Source organism: Silurus aristotelis (assembly GCF_946808225.1).
Source record: "Silurus aristotelis genome assembly, chromosome: 1".
Classification (NCBI taxonomy): domain Eukaryota; kingdom Metazoa; phylum Chordata; class Actinopteri; order Siluriformes; family Siluridae; genus Silurus; species Silurus aristotelis.
In genome coordinates, this window is record NC_139574.1 from 10,772,278 (window position 1) to 10,792,171 (window position 19,894).

Genomic DNA, 19,894 nt, shown 5'->3' on the forward strand with positions numbered 1-19,894 from the left:
CACTCACACACATACACACCCATATATACAAAGTAAATGATACATCAAAGTTTTTTTGTATTAGTTAACTCGAATTTATGTTGCTCGTGAATTATCATATAGCTATTTTTACATTTCAAACTCAAACTTTTAAACCGGGCATCAAGTAAAAATGATTTTGGCAGATTTTTGTTTACATATGTACATCCTAAAATATGTTTTAAGCTAGCTAGCTTGCTAACACAGAGAGGCTGGTCTCTCATCTGTCTTGACTAGCCTGCTAGCAGAAAAATGCCAGTGGTTGAAAAGACTGTTCCATAATTATATAATTTTTGTGTATTTTCTCTGTTTTTTCTCTGTTTCTTTCTGTTTTTATGTCTCTTAAATAGCTTTCTAGCTGAACACTAACGGATGGTTTTGAAGTAGTGATTTCATTGGTTAACAATGTGTTTTTCTGTACTTTATGCAATTCAAAACGAGCATAATGGAATCAATGAATAGTCTTTAGAGTTGTGTAAATGTGAGTATTTTGTCTACAGATCTGTTTTTGATATCCTGCTCTGTTTAAGCCAGAATGCTAATGTTATCTATTTAGTCGCTAATTTTATGTGACTTGCTATTTCCCTTTTTCACAATGACTATTTCAAACTTGGTTATGTCAGAGAAGTTAGTAGGCTGATTTTGTTTGTTTTAGTTTTCCCCAGATTCTTAATTATTATCTCAAAAATCCATATTGTATCTCCTTGTTTATAGTAAATTAGTATTCCAATGGTATCAGTGCAATTTAGTGCCTAAAATGTGGTTTCGGGACTCAGCTTTGAATGAATCCACAGGCTTTGGATCGCACAGCGTAGCCCACTTTTTAAAAATATTCTTCCGCAAGTAGCTTTCAAAGTGCATTCTTTTCCCATTTTCAGTTTTTTTTTTTTTTTTTTTTAACGAACAGTGAAAGAGTTGTTTTCCCAGTGAGCTTGTAAAAAAAAAGGCACCCTCTGCAGCAGCCATGTTGAAAACACTAAATCGCTTGTGTATGGTTGCGGTGAGTAACGGAGTGAAATTCTTCCAGAGCTGCCTCACCTCTACCCGTCGAGTGTTAATGTGAACCACATGTGTTGTGTTCAGCAGAAGAGGAGTGTTTTCACTCTGTCCCAACACACTCCTCACCAGTTTCTGAGCTTTATGCTTTTCATTCAGACGTAGCTGCCGTGTTTTGCTTTGTTTGCCTGTAGACACGTCAGAGTTTCGTCGTAGCACATGCATACTTATTTACACTCCATCTGCATGGCATTATAATGTGGATTTCTCTTTCCAGTCTGTTTTGAGGGTTTCAAGAGGGTTTGCATCTTTACTCTCCCTTTGTGTTCGTTTCGGGGGCTTCTGTGCCACAGTGATGCAGTTCAGAGCATCTGAAAGACATTTCCTTAGATACATATTAAGTTGGGGTAGATGTGTGTGGGGAAAGGAAAATGTTTGCCCTTCTGGATTATGTAAGAGTTTAGTGTTATATTCATTTATATAGTAGTGACTATTAGTGCAAATGAATGTTAAGAAAACCTCATTTTACATTTTTTGTTATAACCATATTCTTTTATTTGATTCAAATATTGTTTCTGTGTTATAAAGTATGCACGTGTATATATACATATCAAAGTAAACGAATTCATGTCTGTGCTCAATGTAGATACATTCCTGCTCAGCATGATTGTAAACAGTGTGGGATTTTTTTAGTTACAGGAAGCCAATGGTCAGCTCAGCATCGTCTAGCCATTGTCTTTTGACCTCTCTCATCCACTTGGCTCACTGTTTTTTGTTTTGTGTTGTTTTTTTGCACCAATCTTTTTCAACTCTATCAGCATATCAGCAGTATTTCAATTTTCTAAAGCAATTCATGGCACAAACAAACAAATTCTAACATCACATTTGTTTTTCCTCCTTCTGAGATAAATGATATGATTATGATAATAAGAATGTGATTATTTAGATTTTGATGAAAATATCATTTATATGAACATGAACCGAAGCGCTTGACCTGTGTCTGTATGAGTTCATGTAGACAGATATCTAAGCAAAGTGTTTCAGAGGCTTTAGGAGGTGAATCCAGTGTAATGTGTGTATGCATAACTCTGATATAAGCAGCCCAACAGTGCAATTGAATTAGATACTGAGTAATCCGTGTGACCCATACGCAGCAGAAATCAATAATCTTTTACCCAGAAACATTGTGTATTGAACTTTCAGCCCATTTGAGTATTAAGCAGAATTTGTGTGTGTGTGAATGTGGGGGGTGGGCTGAGCTATGGGACAGGACATAATAATAAACGGATGTCTTTGATCTACATGAATCTAAATTATTTATGGCACCAGGTACATGTTTTTATGTACTGGCTGTTAAGTGTTTTTGGGTCATGACAGCATTACTATAATGTTCTCCTTCACTTTATACATTTCATGCTAAAATGAATCTTTCTAAAATTTGTTTCACACTCTTCTAAAGTAAACCTGATTGTTGGGTTAGTAGTGTGTTGCGGTTTATGTATTATTATGAGGATTGGATCTGAGTGTGGGTGTTTTTATATACTAGTCAAGTTTCTTTCAACTGCACAGAGTGAACCAATGAAACAATCACCCAATTATTAAAAAAGGAATAAGAAGCTTTATCAGCTTTTTTGCCTGTTTGGTTTGTTACAGCTGCTCTGCTCTGCTCACACCGTTCCTCTCCCCTTTTCCTTAATTTTTATTACCAAAGTGTGAGGTTTCTGAAATAGGACAAATGGGCCATCTAACTTGGGTGGCCATCTAAATATGCTCGGGTTACCAAGTGTACCCTGTGTAATAGCAGCAACAAATGCTGCATGGTCTTCTTATTATTTGTATTTAATGTGTTGCTTTCTAAGATGTAAAAATACAACATATGACATAATGGATAAAGTGAGACATGGCACATATATTAGTGTTCTGTATTATTTAAAGACTATAATCACACTCTTGATGTCACCCAAATGAGGATGGGTTCCCCTTTTGAGTCTGGTTCTTCTTAAGGTTTCTTCCTCGTAACATCTAAGGGAGTTTTTCTTTGCCACAGTTGCTCAGGCTGCTCATTAGGGGTAAATACATATCGTTCACCTTAACTGTTAAATTCTATAAAGCTGTAAAAGTGCTATAGAAATAAACTTGACTTGACATATATTAGTTATTTTTGAATATATTCGAAAATCAGTTAATTTTGAACACATTTGCTAGGTGATTTAGGTGTGTGTTTGTGTTTGTGTTATAAATAGGCACTAATTATCACATCAGTTTGTTGATGAAATTATCTAATATAAAGTTTCTTTTCGCTTGTAGCTTTCTATAAAATTGGTAGTCTATCAAAAAAAAAAGTGAATTAAATTCGCCATTCATTTGTGCGGATGGCTTGTTTTAAAAAAAAAAAAAATAACAATCTATCCAATCGCTATGGATAAGAGTAAAGTCATATTTATATCAAAACCAAACCCAAAATTCAAACAAACATTTTAACAGACAGAAGTAAAGCGGTTACATTTTTAACACAGGATTTTCCATATCAGTAAATGTAACTCTAAATGGATAAAATTTATTTTTGTTTCTTTTTAAACTTGTAAGCATTTGAAAACCACTGTGATGTAAGTGGAATAAAACGTTTGTTAAAACATATCAATTTCAGGGTTGCAACGTTATAAATAATAAATTAAATAAATACATTTCTGGAATTGATACATTTCTATAAAACTGAATTTTGACAGCCTTTGCGATACTATACTACACAAATACAATTTTTATAGAATTTTTACTTTCAACAACTCTCCATAAATCTTCCCCAAAAACTTCTGATTCTTAATGTTCCAGTATGTGACAATTTTCAGATTTCTCTAAATCTTTCTTAATGATTTTAACTCCATTATGTATATAATTTCAGCATTTCACCAAAATTGTAAATTGCGAAAACAGTTCTTTACAGTGGCTCCTGTAAAGAACTGTTTGACAGGAAGCAACATTGTTTAGGGTGTGTCGAGTGTGGGTTATCTGAAGACCAGGCAAAGTGTGTGTAATTTTATACTTAGATGTCAAATTAAGATTCCGTGTACCACAGACTCTGTGCTATTTGGTGATGTGTTGAGAATTTTGAGCAATTTTACTAACACAGATCTGTCCACTTGTACTCAAACTTGGTGTAAAGTCAGATGGTGGTGTGATTTCAGCTAATTGTGCAGAATTTCTTTTTTTAAATAGCTAAAAATCAAATAAGTAAAGCTGAATAATGTGTAACACTATCCAAGCCACACTGCTGCATACCAATGCACATCTAATGAGTCCATTTGTTTCATGGAACCCCTGTGTAGTTTTCTGTGTTATACCCCTCTGTGGTAAGTTGCATTTCTGTGTAACGGATCGTGTTTCTCTGCCGATTAAATTTGTAAAACAGAAAAATCTAGGCAGATACTGCAAGTTATCCAAGCACCGCATGTTTTATTCTATAGTGACATATCCATGCTGAAAAAAGTGAACTATTTCAGGAGGGAAAAAGAGCTGCTAAGAAGGACCACTTGGTTCGAATGTCATGTAAAAAAAAAAAAAAAAAGAAGCTGGTTCCACTGAAAGCAGTGCTGCTAGGTAAAGGTTTCTAAGTGTAGCTTATATCTGTTACACTCTATAACTCACCTCTGACCTGGAAGCAGTGGTATGCGCTGAAGTTATTTATGAGCTGTCCTTGTACAGACCATTAGGTTATGAATGGACACTGACTCATGTGCATTAACGTTTTGTTTAAATGTAGTTTGTTTAATTTTTTAAGTTAAAATGTGATATTGATTTAATATTTTTGATTATGGGATGGAAAGCATTTGCTGGTTAAACAGTTTTGTAGTGTCAAATGAGTGATGTGGGAGAACTCGGGCATGAAAAAATCTGGATCGAGTCTCGGGCATTACTTCATCACTAGTACTGAAATAGCCTAATGGGAATGTATAGGTGTGGTCATGTTATTTCATAACTCTATTCAATAGAACAGACAGCATGTGACGTTTTTCTTTTTCCGATACACAAGCTTTAAGTATTTACCAATTTATTACTATATTGTTTTTTGACATTCAAATCTTTAGAATGAATGACTGCAGAATTTGTATTTTAAATATGTGATAAGAAAAAAACTGTTAGTCCAGTACAATACTTTTACTGTAATTGCCATGTGACGTGCTTTATTATAAACCATATACAATGCTTTATGCTTGTGTTGCGCTGTGCCAGCAATTACAAGCAATTCTGACATCATAATAGGTTTATTCTAGAATTGCTAATATGTAGCCCAATACAAATACTGGGTTGTGCGTCAATGTAATTTTTTTCTTAACATTACACCATTATGCCCGGTTGCCAGTTCAATGTAAATTAAATGAACATCTGATTACAGTAATAGCACACAGAAAATATACAGGCTCACTAATCTTGTCATTACACAGTTAGGAATTTGGGCATAGCTTTTTTTATCTCATATAATTGGGATAATCATTTTAACTTAACAAACTGCAGAAAGTTATACAAAGATTTTAAATGTTGTTTGATCTCAATTAAATAGATATGTTTCACCCAAACTATTGGATATTGCATATTTCATTCACAAAAGACTGTCAGAACATTTTGTTTTTAATTTTTTACATCAGACAACGGTCAAATATTTGATTATGTAGTTTATGTAGTATACATTTTTTCTGTAATATTTCATGTCATTAAATATACCCTATGTGGGGTGGCATTATTAACCATAATGTGCTTTGGATGTTCTGGAAACTTGGTAATCTGAGAAACATAAGAATAATACAGATGTTTACATGCATTTTCCATCAAGCCACAACATCACATTCTACACACACTGAACATTAATTATTCACTCATGTTTTTGCACTAACATTGTTGCTGTGTGTGTGTTTTGTGTATTTTAAGTGCTGAGTTCTTATGCTATTGTACTTCCCCCTTCAACAATAAAAAAAAAAGTTTTTTTTGACTTGAGGTCGATCTATTTATTCTTCCAACCATTCATCTATCCATCCATGTATTATTATATCACCAAAGTAACGAAAATCTACTTTTCCTTTGTTTGTTTCAGATGGACCTTAAACTACTTTTTATATCAGCATTCTTAGGCATCATATGCTACAGCAGTGCCCAGCCAGGTAACGCTACCAGTTAACAATCTTACATTGAAATAAATTAGTTCAGTTAAAAATCTAAATTGAATTAAATTAAAGCTGATTAAACTGGAGTTCATAATGATCCTTCACAAACCATCTCTCTCTTCATCTGTCTCTCACTCAGTAAGAGTGCATGCCTTCGAATGTGATTTTTTCACAAGAAACCAAAGTCTCATTATGTGATGGAAACACATCCCACTCCCTCTTAGCTCTAATTACCAAGGACCACAAAGTCCTGAATGAAAGAACACAAGAGAGGCAGCGCTTTTTTGTTTTCCCAGCATGACGACAGTTGCTGAAACTCATCCACAGTGCTTTTGTTTTCGGCAGAGGGGAACGAGTGCATCAAGGCTAATGCCGAGTCCTGCGGTGACTGCATCCAAGTCGGAGCCAAGTGTGGGTGGTGCACAGCTACAGTAAGTAGTACTCACATGTTTAGCTTATCTGACTCATTCGTTTGTCACAGATGTTCGAAAACCGTTAGAGGAAACAGAAATTCTTGCTTGATAATGCACAAAGCATGCTCATGAGTTATCTGTGCCACATAGAGACTCACACAAATCATCTCCACATCCTACTTATTTTAGTCAGTGAATGAATCTGTGGCGAAGTTGTGAATGAAGAAAATGAAGATTTTATAAACAGATGATCTCAGTGTCTGAGTCGACACCATCAGCCTGCGCCATGTTTCAGCTGTTTGAAGTATGAATTGAATGTTCCGGTAGCACTTGAGCTTTATATGGTCTAAAAGCAGAGTTAAGAACACCAAGCACAGTTTCTTGTGCTTTCCAAGTCTGCTACACTTAATGGAAAAAATGTGTTTTAAGCTGCAGGGCCAACAAGCCGCTGTACCAGACATAGTGACGCAGATTCTGAGCACAGATACTCAACACGTCACAGAAAAAATAAAGAATAAAATTGCGATTTAGAATAACGTTCCAAATTTCCAGATTTCTAATCACATATATTTGTCAAACCTTTAAGAATATTACTGATTGATTTACTGAAGTATTGACTTGTTAGTTCATTGATTATTTCTCTATATACTTACTTATCTCGTGATTTCTGCCTTTCAGGAATTCCTGAAGCAGGGCGAGCCCACATCAGCACGCTGTGATGAGCTCGAGTCCCTGAAGAAGAGAGGATGTTCACTGGCCATGATTGAAAATCCTCAGGGAAAACTGAAAATCCTTAAAAACAAAAATGTGACCAATCGCATAAAAGGAGGCGAGAAGCTCAAACCTGAGGACATCACCCAGATCCAGCCACAGAAACTGGCGGTCAGCCTGAGATCTGGTGTGTGTTTTGATTTGAAAGCCAGATTCTATAATATAAATCTGTAATTCTCTGATTAAAGCATGTAGTAAAATACAGTTCAGTATAAATAGTGATTGATTATCGTGTGTGTGTGTGTGTGAATATGAACATGTTTCTTTTTGTGTAGGACAACCACAAACAATTAATCTAAAGTTTAAAAGAGCAGAAGACTATCCCATTGACCTCTATTACCTTATGGACTTGTCCTATTCCATGAAGGATGACCTGGAAAATGTCAAAAACCTGGGCACCAGCCTGATGCATGAGATGTCCAAGATCACATCAGACTTTAGAATTGGTGTGTTTTTAAATCATTTTGCTTTTTAAATATCTGTATGTCTGGGTTTTTTTGTGTATATGTTTTGCTTGTTAATACCCATAAACACATTTTTATTTATATCCAAAATCATAAAAAAGGAGCAGAAAAAATTTATTAAGCATGCAAATTTCTCTAAATTTAGGACTATAATGGGTGGGATTAAAGTGCATTAGATGTTATCGTCTGTGATATATGAACTTGTACTGTATCTGTTAGAATATAAACAAATGCGGTAGTTACTTAAGTTATTCCTTGAGACTACTTTAGCAAGTAATCTATTAATAGTATGCAAGTGGGTAAACACAGAGACAGGGGGGTGGGTTGGGGGGCAGAATAAACCTGAAATGTGTTGGTTTGTGTGTCAGCGTTTTGTTATTTGAGGTGAATTACAATGAATTTAATTATAAAAAATTAATTTTATGATTTGAAAACATAAAATTAAACCATGATTGAACAATGAATCTGTTTTAAACCATGAGTTGCCAGAAACCTACAAATCACCTCACACAGTCTTCTACAACTCTGTAGTATTATTATTCAGTTCCCATTGGCACTGAGTTAGTTCTAGTTCACGTTTCTGATCGAGCAAGAGTGTTTTCTTAAAACACCAAGAGTGTTTTATTTGAATGTATTTAGATCTTTTACAGTGTGTGTCAATTCGCTTATTTGTGTGCGCCACATAAAATCCCGCTTTCTAGTTTTAAACTTTATTCAATATGACAAACTTTTCTTTTCAGGGATCTAAACTATTTAATTTAAACCTAAAAAGTCATTAGAAGAACCTAAAAAAAAGTAAGACGTAAGGCCATTTTTTCTTACATGCAGCTTTAACGGGAATATACAAATCATTGTAAGCCAGCGCGCCAGCTAGATTTGGGAGGTGGCAGCTCAGTGGTTATGGTATTGGACAAATCCCAATACTGCTAAACTGTCCCCCCTGGGCCCCTGAGCATGGGCTTAATTGTACCCTTAATTGCTCAGTTGTATAAAAATAAGATAATTGTAACTCCCTTTAGTGCATCTGCCTAATGCCATAAGTGTAAATGCCATTCTATGAGTCACCGTTTTAAGTGGCGCTTTTTTTGGATCTGTTTCTGCTAATAGAGGAAAATTATACAGAAAATTTGTCCATGTGGTGTCCAGAATGTCATTTACTGGATAATAATTTCTTGTTTATAGAACTGTTAATAGACTGTCTATCTGCAGTGCATCACAGCTGCTTCTTTTTTGTCTAATGCTGATATTTGGTACAACTGTGCCTGTGTAAAGTAAAACATAAAAACTAATAGGAAATGTTTTGCAGTTGTGAGAGTGAGGAATATGGAATATGAATATTGATCCAATGATACAACCTGAGAGTAAAAACTTTGTAATACTTTTACATGTCATTCTGCAGATATTTTGCTGACTACAGTGCAAATCAAAGTTTTTAACATGTGGAGTTTTGTAGGTTTTATTACCACCACAATTTATTCATTTTTAATTAAAAAGGAAAGAAAATGAGACTCGTTTTTTTTCTTATTTATGTAGTTTTATATTATTATTGCATTATTAATGAGAAGTGCACTTTACTGGTGATAAAGTATCTGTTAGCTACTGATGTTATCTCTAAAATACATGCATGTTGTGTGCTACAAGTGAATAATAATTGTGACAAAAGTTTGTTTCACAGTTTTAATACGAAAGAATTTAACATAAAACCATATTTTATAACAAAAGAAAAAAAAAGTAAGTTTTTTTTTTTTTTTTTTTTTTTTTTTTTTTTTTTTTTTAAGTTTGAATCTGTACATTTCATTATTTCTCCATCAGGTTTTGGCTCGTTTGTGGAGAAGACGGTCATGCCCTACATCAGCACCACCCCTGCCAAACTTCTGAACCCCTGCACCGGGGACCAAAACTGCACAAGTCCCTTCAGCTACAAGAATGTGCTGAAACTTACGAGCAACGGTAAGCAGTTCAACACACTGGTGGGGCAGCAACATATCTCAGGCAATCTGGACTCTCCAGAGGGCGGGTTCGACGCCATTATGCAAGTCGCTGTGTGTGGGGTGAGTATGGATGTCTAAAAAGCATTTTACCCTCTTGATCTTTTTTTAAAGGTTGCAATGCCTTGCAAAACATTTGTTACCACATGCGTAGCATTTAGATATAGTTTTATAATTATTGACATTTATTAAACATAGTTACCATATGTAACTTTTTTATAATAACTTTGTGTATCTGCATGGTAGTAAATAATAACAAGATTGATATACATATAATTTGATGCATTTATGATTATTAAACTAAAAATCGTATTTTTAGTAGGTATATCTATTTAGGCACATATAAACAGAAATATTTAGCTGTTAGATGAAAAAATGTAATTGACATTTACATTAACATTTAAAATATATTTGAGGAAAGCTTGATGTGTTCGAAAAGGTTTTTAATGTGCATCGTGTGCTTGACATATGAATAAGGAATGTATTGTTTGGTGTCCAACATAATAAGAAAGAATGCTAAAAAGTTGGATAAATTACAGCTGGTTTGTTTGTTTTGGGAGAAGAAAGTTTATCAGGTATTTGTATGAATATGTTTAATAGAAAAGTATGTTGGTTTTGAAAACGATCACTCTGTAAGAGTGTTGAATAGAATGTCACGCACAGTGATTAGGTTTGTGTTGGTTGGATGACTGTATTTTTACACTCTTTCTTTATCAGGAGCACATTGGCTGGAGAAACGTCACTCGTTTGCTGGTGTTTTCTACGGACGCAGGATTCCATTTTGCTGGAGATGGAAAACTGGGTGGAATTGTGCTGCCTAATGATGGCAAATGTCACCTGGAAAACAACATGTACACCATGAGCCATTATTATGTATGTACTGTGTGTAGCATACATTTGGTGATATATTTGAATAATTCTGCATTCGGTCATTAATGTATTGGTTTATTGATCTATTTGACAGGATTACCCTTCAATAGCACATCTGGTGCAGAAACTAAGTGAAAACAACATCCAGACCATCTTCGCCGTCACTGAGGAATTTCAGCCTGTTTATAAAGTAGGCTTCGTTCATTCGCTCAGCAGCGTGCAACTGTGTGTTTGTGTGTGTGTGTGTGTGTGTGTGTGTGTGTGTGTGTGTGTGTGTGTCTGTGTGTGTGTGCTTTGAATATATTCAATGTTTGTTTATTAGAATTTCTTCTCGGTTGGAAAAGTCCATCTTTTTGAAGTTTGTGAACATTGTTTATGACCTCTGCCTGTGTTCTTATGACTTTCTGCCTTTATGTAATTGACCAAAATTCTGTTTTCAGTATATACTCAATTGTACTGCATGAACTTCATTATTAACACACAATAGTTTGTATTAATATATTCTTTGATGTAAAAACTTGTAAAGTTTTCTTTCCCCCAAACATGCCAGGACAAGCAAATGTTTATCCTGTCAGTGAATAAAATTAAGCATACACTTAGATTTAAACCAATCTAACCAAACCAAAATGTAAACCAAATTAACCCTATTTAACATCATACATGAGGCTGAAAACAAGTACCAATACTAACACCTAGAGTTTAACAATTTATCAGCTTTCAGCGATCTGGAATTTAATCATTATATTATTTATTAAATTATAATAATATTTGCTTTATTCTGGACTTCTGTTTTTACTTATATATTGATTATAGGTGTATTTTAATGTCCGTTGTATAAACTGTTACTTATATGGAACTATTACCTTAGCGTATTCGTGATGAATTTTATATTTTATAGCCAAAACTCATTTATAATTTGCACATTAGATATTTGTCTCTAGTGAGACTCAAATTCACAAGCAGTTTAATCTGGCCTCTTTTGGAATTTTTAATCGCTCTGAAAATATTTTCCATCTCGAGCTTTTGCCACACATTTCAAAATCCCTATTTAGGATTCCTGCCCGGAACGTGACCGAGTCCTTTATAATATACAGTACAGACCAAAAGTTTGGACACACCTTCTCATTCAAAGAGTTTTCTTTATTTTTATGACTATGAAAATTGTAGAGTCACACTGAAGGCATCAAAACTATGAATTAATACACGTGGAATTATATACATAACAAAAAAGTGTGAAACAACTGAAAATATGTCATATTGTAGGTTCTTCAAAGTAGCCACCTTTTGCTTAGATTACTGCTTTGCACACTCTTGGCATTCTCTTAATGCCTACTTTGAAGAACCTACAATATGACATATTTTCATTTCACTTTTTTGTTATGTATATAATTCCACATGTGTTAATTCATAGTTTTGATGCCTTCAGTGTGACGCTACAATTTTCATAGTCATGAAAATAAAGAAAACTCTTTGAATGAGAAGGTGTGTCCAAACTTTTGGTCTGTACTGTATATATAATATATATAAACTTTTGGTCTGTACTGTATATATAATATAAATAAACTTTTGGTCTGTACTGTATATATAATATATATACAGTACTGACCAAAAGTTTGGACACACAAACTTGTGTGTCCAAACTTTTGGTCTGTACTGTATAAGTTTCATATCTGTCTCCATCCTGTGGCTCGCCCTTTAAAACATTTTTCAGGGTTTTGTTTTGTTTTATTTTCCTCCACAGGAATTGAAAAACCTCATTCCAAAGTCTGCAGTGGGAACATTGTCCGCGAACTCCAGCAACGTGATCAACCTTATTATCGATGCATACAATGTAAAGTATTTCAGCGTACTCGTTTCCAATCTTTTCTTTATTCTCCTCTAAAGCAACTTGCTGAAACGTTTCCTTTTTGTCTTGGTGTTTTATTTTTGTCCCATAGTCTCTGTCTTCAGAGGTGATTCTTGAGAACAGCAAGCTGCCTGAAGGAGTCACAATTGCATATCAATCACGCTGTAAGAATGGAATCGTGAGCACTGGAGAGGACGGCCGCAAATGCTCCAACATCTCAATTGGAGATGAGGTAGAAGAATAGATACGCGTCTGTAGAGCATTGACAATTTTATCAGTGTGTGAGCTTTTGCTTTTTTTTTGTCGTACTTGTTTTCCACTCCTGGCATTTGTATTTCTTATATAGGTTGTGGGTTTGATCCTGGTACTGTATGATACACTCTGGGGGGGAAAAGTTATTGGTTTGAAAATTCAAATCATAGTTTGCTTATAACATACACTTGGGTCCAAAAATGTGGTATTGTGTGATCAGGTTGTTGGGTTTGTGTGGTTTTGAAATGGACATACTTTGAAAAGATTTTTGTTTCTAAACAATATAAATACTAAAGTTTATTGTACACAGTAGTACAGCATACATATGTCATAGTATCGCATAGTTTATATTGTCAATATTTTATGTAATTTTTAAATATAATTCTTAATCAAAGGATATAATTAGCTGATTGTCATTCAGTTTTCCTCTTTTTATGCAGGTCTCCTTCAGCGTAAACATCACAGTTAATGGCTGCCCCAAACAAGGCAAGTCTCAGATCTTAAAGATCAGACCTCTTGGGTTCACTGAGGAAGTGGAGATCGAACTGAGCTTTATCTGTGACTGCGATTGCCAGAAGAAAGGAATTCCGAACAGCAATCTTTGCCATAACGGCAACGGCACCTTCGAATGTGGTGCCTGCAGGTAACGATTCATTGACACGAAAATATTTGGGGTCGTAAATCTGTTTTGTTTTTACTTTAAGGAAAAGCAACACTCACAGAAATGTGCACCCTGTCAGCTGGAAAAAGCTGATCAAAGCCTAAAAGTTATGTGGCAGTAGCACAATGCATAAAGCAGGCAGATACAGTTTAAGAGTTTTAGGTAACGTTCCCATTAAAAATCAGAAAGAAGAAAATGTGATCTCTGTAATTACGGCATAAAAGAACTCCATACAAGGCATTTCCACCCACAGAACTGTCACTCAAACAGCCTTTGCCACAGAAGCTTAAATCAGCTGTGTCCAAAAATTGAAAGGAACAGCTACCCCTCTGTCTATTACCAAATTCTTGATACTGAAGACTCTTTCCAGAATTGCTGCAAAACAAAGTCCTTATAGAAAATACTATCACATAAACATTTTAACATTATAAGCTTCTTCTGTGGAGCTCATTTGTTTCATTAGGAATGATAAGACAATTGTATTAGAACCAAAGAATTATTATTTTCAGTGAGTCGAAGTCAGAATCTAGAGCTGCTGACTCTTATAGAATATTAATCAGCATTTACTGAGGAAATTTTTTAATTTAAAACATAGTAAAAATATCATATGCATATGCTACGTGATGTGTGCTTACGAATAGTGATGGCGGTCAGTTGTGTGTAGTCTGGTAGAGTAAATATACACTATAGACTTTAGATTCAATTATATTGATCAATTACACAATAAAGTGTATATTAACAAAAGTAACAAAAAATCACCTTACATTTCCAGCTATGCATAAAATGTTTTCTTTTACTTAAACTAAAATACCCACACCGGTTCCTGCATAAAAATGCCCAGTGGTCAAAGCCATGAAGATATGGTTTACATTGGTTTAAGTGGAAGCTCTTGAATGACTGAATATGGAGCTCTGACCTCAACCCCACTGCACACCTCCTTACTCTACACCAGTACATGACTTTACTAACACTCTTTTGGCAAAATTAGCACAAATCACTACAAGCACACTCCAAAATCTAGTGGGACATCTTCTCAAAAGAGTGGCGGATATTATAAGGGCAAATGTTGAATGGGGTGTTCAAAAAGCACATACCAATCATATGCCATATGTCAACAAACTTTTGTCTATATAATGAAGATTGTTTGATCTCTAAGGGAATTTGTTAATAATTGTCTAAGTTATAATCAGAAAAAGACATTTTAGGAGAATTTATAACACATAATTAAACAATCACTGGAGATGTGTTTTAGATAGTCAGGAATAAAATGAAGAATGCCTCGTTAATAATCTACCCAATCTGCCTCATTAATAATCATTAATAATCTAACTCAATTTAACGCAGGTAAACTGCACAACGTTGAGATTTCTCGTTTCTTTCTCAGGTGCAATAAGGATCGAATTGGGCGAGAGTGCGAGTGCTGGAAAGACGAAGTGTCCAGTGAGGACCTTGAAAAGACATGTCGCAAAGACAACAGCACCGATCTCTGTAGCAACAACGGCGAGTGCGTGTGTGGCAAGTGCGAATGTAAGAAGAGGGACAACCCGGTGGAGTACTACAGCGGCAAATACTGCGAGTGCGACAACTTCAACTGCGACCGCTCCAACAACAAGCTCTGTGGAGGTACTAACTGCTCAATGGCTCCATTTATAAATACCGATTCATCAATGTACTTATTAATCTGCTAATCTCTGTTCTTGTGTTATTCTAGGCCATGGCCGCTGCGAATGCCGAGTCTGCATTTGTGACGCTAACTACACAGGAAGTGCTTGTGACTGCTCCTTAGATACATCGACATGTCTGGCCTCCAATAATCAGATCTGTAACGGCAGAGGCAATTGTGAATGTGGAACCTGTAGGTGCACTGATCCTAAATTCCAGGGACCCACATGTGAGATCTGCCCCACCTGTCCAGGAGTCTGCACTGAACACAAGTAAGCATAGGAAAGCCACAATTTAAAGAATTCAAGCCTAGATCTAGAAGTGTCTAACAGATAAAACAGTCAACACCTAAACAAGAGTTAACAAGATTCATTTTAAACAGAACCAAGTTGAGAAAGTTATGAATATCATAAATGATCTACTTGATCTACAGCATTTCATTATTTTCATTATTGCTGCCTTTTGCCATTTTCTTTTTTAAATTTTTATTATTATTAGTTGATGTTAGGCTTTTCCTCCAATCATTGATTCACAGAACCTTTTGAAATAAGGCACATCAGGACGATTCTGGTCTAAACTCGTTTCTATTAATATATCAGCTTCTAGAATGATGTACAATTGTTATTCTTCTGGGGATTTTCTCTTTATTCATATAATTTTTTTCTTCAGGTTATTTATCATTTTAAGGGTATTGTTTGCTCATTCTTTATTTTGTTCCATTTAGTTTCCTTCCTTTATTTTGCTTAGAGTAAGAATGTTGAAAGAATTTTGCTATTGTTGGTGTTGGGGACATGTTTTTGTTCTGAGTTTATACAAGCAGCCCAATGAGTTGACTGTTTTATAAAAAGGTTTTAAGGCAAAATGTGATTTTTGCTTGTGGATTCTCTTTGATCAAGCCAGAAAGATTATATTGTCTCTCATTTTCCAACATTCAGTGTTGTGTAATCTCAGGTCTCCGTTGTAGGTCGGTGTTTTTTTTATTGAGCGTGTGTAGTAATGTCTTAAAATTTTTATGTGGACAATTCCTGGACCGTCGCTGCAATCTGTTTGAGCTTTTGTTACGATCACTGGAGTTGGCTTGTTTTTCAGGCTGTTATTCCACAAAACAAACTTCTATACATACACGTAACTATTAATGACAAAGTTAGTTCATTGTTTACTTTCTTTAAATCAAGTAAAACTTTTTACCAAGTTTCTCACCAGCTCTTTTTCTTTCCCTCAAACATAATATGGCAAAAAATGTTAATGTAATGTTACCAAAATAACCAATAACTATTGTCTAAAGGACTTTTACTTAACTAGCAGTCAACACACAAGACTTGTTATGTATGCTAAATAAGCCCAGACTCCATATACAATCTTGATTTCTTACAGAAATTTTAACCATTTAACCATCTGTACATTTTTCTTTGTGAAATAACATCATTTTTTAATCCATCTTTAATTAGTCCTCTTGATTTATCTGTTACTAATGAAATGTTACTTTATTAAAACAAACACATTTATACAAAGCCTTTCTATTACATCCAGCACTATTTTCATAGCCATGCTGTTATGCTAAATAAACCCTCGTGCTCAGATTCTTGAATTCAACAATGTGGTGGTATAGGCTTATACCGTATAGCACTAACCACAGACTCCATACTCGTTCCTATATATGTTTATCACCAATATATGAGGTTATATGTTGAGATCTTTTTCATGCGTGGAAGGAGAAGAGAGTGTGAGATTGACAGATCAGATCAGGGACAGCAGTGTTACAGCTGCTGTAGCAGTCTGTGGTAGCAAAGCTGGAACTCAAGTTTCCAGATGAAGTTCTCTTCTGAGAGTTGGTAGTTAGTTATAAATTAAAGTCATGAGTATGAGCAACGGAAGTCATGTCATGTTTCTTCTTTTGGTTGCTGGCAGCTTAGATTCTGCTGTAGTGTATGGAGCCTGGGGAATCCCAGGACCTGGAATCTGTGGCAGAGAATAGAGATATCTAGAGAGTTTGGACTGACCTTTTTAGCCTGTTTCAATCAAGAAATTAGTGCAAACCCAGAGAAAAGTGAAAGGGGAATAATATGAAAAGAAATTAAAAGAATGAATGTTTTATCACAGTCAGATGAATAACAAACAGCACGTTGTTTCACAGGGCGTGCGTGCAATGCCGAGCCTTCGGTACGGGAGAAAAGATGGACACTTGTGAAAAAGAATGCGACTACTTCAAAATGATTAAGGTGAAACACACAGACGCCCTTCCTCAGCCTGTACAAGCCTTTCCGCTCATGCACTGCAAGGAGAGAGATGCTAACGACTGCTGGTTCTACTACACCTACTCCGTCACGAACCAAACCGAAGTCCATGTGGTCGAGACTTTAGGTAACAAACAAATAACGAAGTTGTTTCACTTTATTACGAATTTCTTAGCCAGAGAATTTCTGTACGCTTTTTGTAGGGCACCTCAGTAGTGTACACTGCCAATCAAAGGCTTTTCCATACAGTTGATTTTAATATCTAATCTAAAATAGTATGAAGAAGTCATGTAAAGTAGGCTTATATTGTCATTCCAAGCATATACAGTACTGTACACAGAAACAAAGTTCTCCCAGGACCAAGGTGCTACATAAGCCCACATAAAAAAATTAAATAAAAAAAAAAACCACAACACAGAACTACACACATTAACTAGGACATTACACAAAGTGCCAAATTTATTGCAAAAGAAAACAAAATAAGACAGAGAGACAGTAGACACAGTAACACTGCAATACCGACCAGTACAGAGAATTTGTGATACAATACAAACTAATTGTCCATATAATATTAAATACTGTATGTATGTGTTAGTTTTGTGCAGTGAATATTTTAACAGCAATTATGTGTGTGTGTGTGTTAGTCCAGTCCCCTTGTACTTAGTAGACAAGCGATATCCTTTAATGCAAACTTTTGGTTATTATGTCAGGAAAGAATCCAAATAATAAAATGTAATAACGATGTCACGCTACTGAAAGTGTACATTAAAGAAAAATGATTTAGCAAGTGTATTTTTAAACTTTAGTTTGGTCACTAGAACTGAATTGTGATGGAGAAGTGAAAATTTGCTGAATCATCATCTCTCTTCCAACATCCCCCCCCCCCTCTCTCTCTCTCTCTCTCTTTTTCTCTAATCTTTTGTTTCCTAGAATGCCCAGCTGGTCCTGATATTATCCCAATCGTAGCTGGAGTGGTTGCAGGAATCGTGCTGATTGGACTAGCCCTTCTTTTAATCTGGAAATTGCTCATGATCATTCATGACCGTCGTGAGTTTGCCAAGTTTGAGAAAGAGAAAATCAATGCCAAATGGGATATGGTAAGAAACTGCTCATGCTATGATTGTATAGAGGATGATTTCAGTGAAGTGTGTTGTTCCTGTACATACAACAATGACTACGTTGGTCCAAACCCATTCTTGTCTTTAATTTATGGGAAAGTTATTTAAAGGCTTTGAGTACATTTTTGGGTTAATTCTTCTAGCAGCTGTATAACAGACATGTTGGATTAAGAGGCTTTGGTACTTCAAGGTGTGGCCTGTTTGGAATAGTTTTGCAAGCCTTGGTTACTCTGTGCTGCCCTCTGCAGGTCGGAAATAAATAAATGTTCTTTCAGCATTTAAAATATGAAAAAGCTTTCAAAAATTAAGTATTAATCATAAATGTAGGCAGTATGATTCGTCAAAGCTCCTTCCTAATGTAGCAGGGTGTCTGAGTGACATGGGCAGGGCAGTAAATGGGCATGAAGCTCTTATTATGGCAACACAAAGGTCATGGTGTCAGTTTCAGTTCAGCCATTTTTTCTGCCATGGCCTGTGATTAAAATGCCTTCAAATGCTGTGTGTGGCTTGTAATAAAGGTTGGGACAGTTATATTGAGTGCTCTGGTTTCCATCATGTTTTTTAAGCACCACTTTTCATTCCTTTTTTTTCCCATTATTTCAGAGCGCCACATCCTAACCACTAGACCACCAGGGAACCATTATTTTAATTGTTATATTGCTTTAAAAAATTCTGGGTGTAATTTCAGATAACGTTAGGTATGCTATAGGGCTCCTAGCTCTGTTTACGCTTTAGATTTAGATTCAGAAACTACATTTGAGGGTTTTGTCGAGATAGTAGGCCAGTTAGGCAATAAATAAGTCCTTATGTTGAAGAATACTGTTGAAGGATTTATCTATATATTGACCAGTGTGTGGTATTCACTGTTGGATATCACATTTAGAAAGGATTTCTACATCTTTGGCTAGACTGTGACTGTCTGGTCTGACTCATGTGTCTGGAGGGAATTTTCAGGAATTGGAGTATTGGCTAACAGTGATAACATCAGAGATAATCCGAGAGTGGGTTAATAGGGAAAGAACAATGGCATGTGGATCTTTTCACATGGTTTGTTCAAAGAAATTAAGCTTTCTGCGATTGCAGTACTATAGCTATGAAACTGTAATTATTATTATTATTATTATAAGTATTATTTAGTAACTGATTAAATCAATTCAGTTATCCAGTGCTTTAACAATGAACATTGTGCCAAAGCATTTTTATAGAACTGAGTAGATTATTAAATAGAAATTTCGATAAATTTGTCCCTATCACTTTTATCCATTGCTGTCCATTATTATTATTTTATTATCATCATTTTTATTGCTAGTAGCTGATCCTGTAGCTGAGCCTGTGTTCATGCTGTTGTGGTTATTAGTAATAGATTGATTCATAAAACTTTATTGTCATTGCATAGCTCAGGTACACAGCAACAAAATGCAGTTTAGCATGTACCAGAAGTGTGAATA

General features: G+C 35.2%; 1 protein-coding gene across 5 annotated transcripts in view; it reads left to right on the forward strand.

The window, feature by feature from the left end:
* Positions 1–19,894, forward strand: part of itgb1a (integrin, beta 1a) — a 140,943-nt gene that overhangs the window by 13,928 nt on the left and 107,121 nt on the right. For all 5 annotated transcript variants that reach the window (XR_014534261.1, XM_083545873.1, XM_083545874.1 and 2 more), the window contains exons 2-15: positions 6,098–6,164; positions 6,513–6,598; positions 7,259–7,478; positions 7,627–7,797; positions 9,628–9,866; positions 10,521–10,676; positions 10,768–10,863; positions 12,415–12,504; positions 12,611–12,751; positions 13,212–13,414; positions 14,817–15,055; positions 15,144–15,366; positions 17,229–17,455; positions 18,259–18,425. Coding sequence is in view for 4 of the 5 variants with exons in the window: in XM_083545873.1 (XP_083401999.1) it covers positions 6,098–6,164; positions 6,513–6,598; positions 7,259–7,478; positions 7,627–7,797; positions 9,628–9,866; positions 10,521–10,676; positions 10,768–10,863; positions 12,415–12,504; positions 12,611–12,751; positions 13,212–13,414; positions 14,817–15,055; positions 15,144–15,366; positions 17,229–17,455; positions 18,259–18,425 (2,325 nt within the window). In the remaining variant the exon portion in view is untranslated. The remainder of the gene's footprint in view (positions 1–6,097; positions 6,165–6,512; positions 6,599–7,258; positions 7,479–7,626; positions 7,798–9,627; positions 9,867–10,520; positions 10,677–10,767; positions 10,864–12,414; positions 12,505–12,610; positions 12,752–13,211; positions 13,415–14,816; positions 15,056–15,143; positions 15,367–17,228; positions 17,456–18,258; positions 18,426–19,894) is intronic.